This window comes from Eimeria mitis, genomic scaffold (genome assembly GCF_000499745.2).
Source record: "Eimeria mitis Houghton genomic scaffold, Emh_scaff3461, whole genome shotgun sequence".
In the NCBI taxonomy this organism is placed as follows: domain Eukaryota; phylum Apicomplexa; class Conoidasida; order Eucoccidiorida; family Eimeriidae; genus Eimeria; species Eimeria mitis.
In genome coordinates this window covers 901-4,252 of record NW_024015249.1, presented here as the reverse complement: position 1 = coordinate 4,252, position 3,352 = coordinate 901, and the positions used below count along the sequence as shown (strand labels likewise).

Genomic DNA, 3,352 nt, shown 5'->3' with positions numbered 1-3,352 from the left:
TGTCCCAGGAAAACGGCATTCCTGCAATGGCTGAACACGAGCGCAGTTTCACGTCAACTAGGATTTGAGTTGTGGTAGGATTTCAGGTCATCTGACGCCTGCCAAGCCCATCAGGTGTAGAGTTTCAGTAGACTCAGCTTTTGGTCTTGTTTTGGAGAAGCATCCCTAAGGAATTGGGCATGCCTATTGCATTTACTGATATTCGTGTACTCAGCAGAAATTTGGGAGGTATTATTACCACAACGTTTCGAAAGTTATGTTTTTGAAGTTCACCCAAAATCGTACCTCGAGGTCCCCGCTGGACCACGGGGGTGATACAATACTTGCTGTGAGACCTCGCCGAATTGTCCCCACGAGAAATTCGTCAAATGTGTACTCAAATATGTCAATAATATCCATGTGGAGTCTCCTTTCTCGCCGTTTCTGCGTGTCTTCCGCTACCGTTTCCCAGACTGCCCGCCGTGCTAGCATCGCCCGGTGGTCATCTCGTATCGCATTCTCACTCAGGTCCTGAATGCAAGGTTTCGCCCTCCCCCCCCACCTCAAATGCTGTCTACGACTAAATAAGCTCGTATATTTATGGGTATATCAGAGAAGGCTGTTTTTCAGGGGCGATGCGCTGCCCGTTTATCCTACGGTGGACACTGTGAACCTTCCCCACCCCGGCCGAAGAAGTTGTTCCCCTTTGCGCCTGGCTTCTCGTTTCCGGCGGTTTCCTCCGATTTCCCGTGTTAATCTTTTCGGATCAATGTAAGCCTTCTTAAGTTCACAGGACGCCATGCAAATATCATCTGCAGTGGAACCGGGCGTTGTCCCGACCTCGCTGCTGCTACTGGGTTCGGGCGGCGGTGGTTGGGAAGTCCCCCGTGAAGAATTTGTCTCGGCTGTTACTTCAAAACGCCTTCCACAAAAGCGAGATGGGCGGTTTGGAGGTCTTAGCCTGAGTGTGGCATTCCTCACAGCCGTTACTACTGCTGCAGCAGTGTACTTGGTACTCCGCTGCGCTTTGTATTTGACCAACGTCAACAAGAGCAGAGCGTCACTGAGATTTCTGGCAGGATCAGAAGAGGCAACAAATAGGGATCCGGGATATTCTTGCAGGGCCCCAAAGGAGGACCGGCCTGCTGCAGCTGCTGCTGCTTCTTCGGTTGATGAGTCTGGACCTCTTGATGAGCAGGATTTGTTGGCGCGGGCTCGTCGTTATACAGTTGAATTGGCGCTACTTGTAAAGACCAGCGAGCCTCTGGTGAGGCAGTTAAGCTTCGATCTGAGATTCAAGTGCATTAAAACGCTTTTGTGTTTGTCTTTAGTGGAGACCTCAGCATTATTCTCTCTGTTAGAAAGAAGAGAAAGGAGTGGCATGGACGCAGATATATATGCAATTTACAGACGAATACGGACCCTTCGCGATACTTTAACTAAAGACAAAATTGGCAGGGCACGAGAACGGCACATCAATCATCTTCACAAATTCCTCGGCAGGGTCCAAGAAATAGAACCCGCTGCATCGTCCCTCGCGACCAGGCAGCGACTGTCGAGAATTGAACAACTGCTACAGCTGCAGGAGATTGCCTTGACACAGGTCAACATCGGGCTCTTTTGGTTGAGGGGGAGTCTTGAAAGCTCTAGAGACGTCGGAGCTGCTGATGCAGCTGTTGAAGTTACTACTACGCATACTAAGGGTGGTGCTGCGACTTCCGCAGAAGATCAAACGGCCACAGCAGCTACACCTTCTTCAGTTATTGCGGCTATCGCGACAACCGTGTACACACGCAGGGAGCATGTTCTTAATGATCCACTCTTGAGCCGGTGGTTGCGAGGCGTGCAACCGCGGCACTACGGGCTCCTTAACCGCACACGTATGGATGAGATAGCCCAAAGACCCCTCCTAAGCCATCCCGAACTCGTGGACGGCATGTTGGCCACTCCGCTAGGGTTGGGATATCTACCGTGCGAGTACATTAGCGCCGAAGAGATCGACCCACAGCAGGAAACGGCCTCGTCCTCTGTCCGCGAGGCGGCTTCGCGAAGAGATGGGGTGTCTCCTCAGGATGACCTTAGTCTTCGTGCCGGAGTGTCGTCGAAACATCCACAACAACACTCAGGGAAGCGTGCCGGCGCTGTGGTTTCAACTCCTGGTTCTGCGTCCCCCAGCATCTCCACTGCTGGTGTTGGTGCTCCCGCAGCTCAGAGTCAGCAACGGCTTTTACGAGCCCGCAATCAGGGCAATCCAGTATTTCGCCATAAAGCGCCAACTGCACCTCAACAGGTCTCGTGGCCTGCTGCTCCGGGGCGTCTCCAAGGCTCTGCAGTGTCTGCTGCTCCCGAACCTGCTGCTGTCCCATCAGCACCCACTCGCGCACAACAAGTCACGTGGGCCTCTAAGGTATCGGATGCCACGTCTGCCGAGAAGACTCTACGAACTCCTCCGTCCCCTGAACTCCTACCAAAGCCCTCGCCCACTTTCTTCCGAGCAGCTGTTTCCTCTGCTGCTGCTTACGCCCCTGAAGCCTTAACGTTGCGGCCGCCCGCTGCTGCTACTCAGGCGCCAGTCTCCTCCGCTCCTCATTCTGCATCGGTCGCAACACCAGTAAAACCTGGACTGTTGCCTGCCCCTGCAACCGCGCGTTTGCCTGCACCAGCATCTCGCTCCCCGAAAGCTGGAATTGACCGTAAAGCAAGCTCATCCAGGCATCGCCGTGGGCCCCCTTCTCCGTCCGGTCCCCAGCTGCATAAATTTTCTAGCCGTTCGCCCGCCTCTGCTGGGGGTACTGGAGCTTGGCCATTGCAGACTAGAGGAGGAGCTGAAGGCAGCTTTCCAGGGACAGGGAAATTTGTGTGGACTTCTTCGGCCTCGCTGTTGCAGCGACCGACATCGCAGCCTTTGCCTCCCTCTCCCTGGATACCGGCGAAATATCGTTCAGCCTTAGGAATCGCAAATCCAGAAGGTTCGCAGGACATTGACACTTGGCCGTTTTCGTNTATCGTTCAGCCTTAGGAATCGCAAATCCAGAAGGTTCGCAGGACATTGACACTTGGCCGTTTTCGTCCCATGTATGGGGGCCACCCGAAGGATTTCCCACACAAGCCGCTCCAGGCTTCTCTCCCATTGAGGGGCGCGATGGGCAAAGTGATCCACACGCTGCTGCAGGGCTTGCGCAGCTTGCAGAACTCTTCCGTGGGTCGGGCGAGGTAGAGGGGCGCGTTTTAATGCAGCCTAGACAGGTACCAGCGGCAGAAGCAACTCGCCAAGCTGATGCAGCAGCTCTGCTCTCTCCTGCTTTACCTAAAACCTGGTGAAGAGAGTTGGTAACCTTAGCAGCCGCTTTCTAGGGAATCTCGGCTCCTTCGT

The 3,352-nt window shown here is 54.1% G+C and overlaps 1 protein-coding gene across 1 annotated transcript; it reads left to right on the top strand.

Annotated features, from left to right (window-relative positions):
- Positions 1–778: 778 nt before the first annotated feature.
- EMH_0066320 (uncharacterized protein) lies at positions 779–2,998 on the top strand (the record flags this gene model as incomplete). The annotated part of the gene is given in 2 exon segments (XM_038022584.1): positions 779–2,981; positions 2,985–2,998. Coding segments are annotated over 2 exon segments (2,217 nt in total).
- Positions 2,999–3,352: the final 354 nt, after the last annotated feature.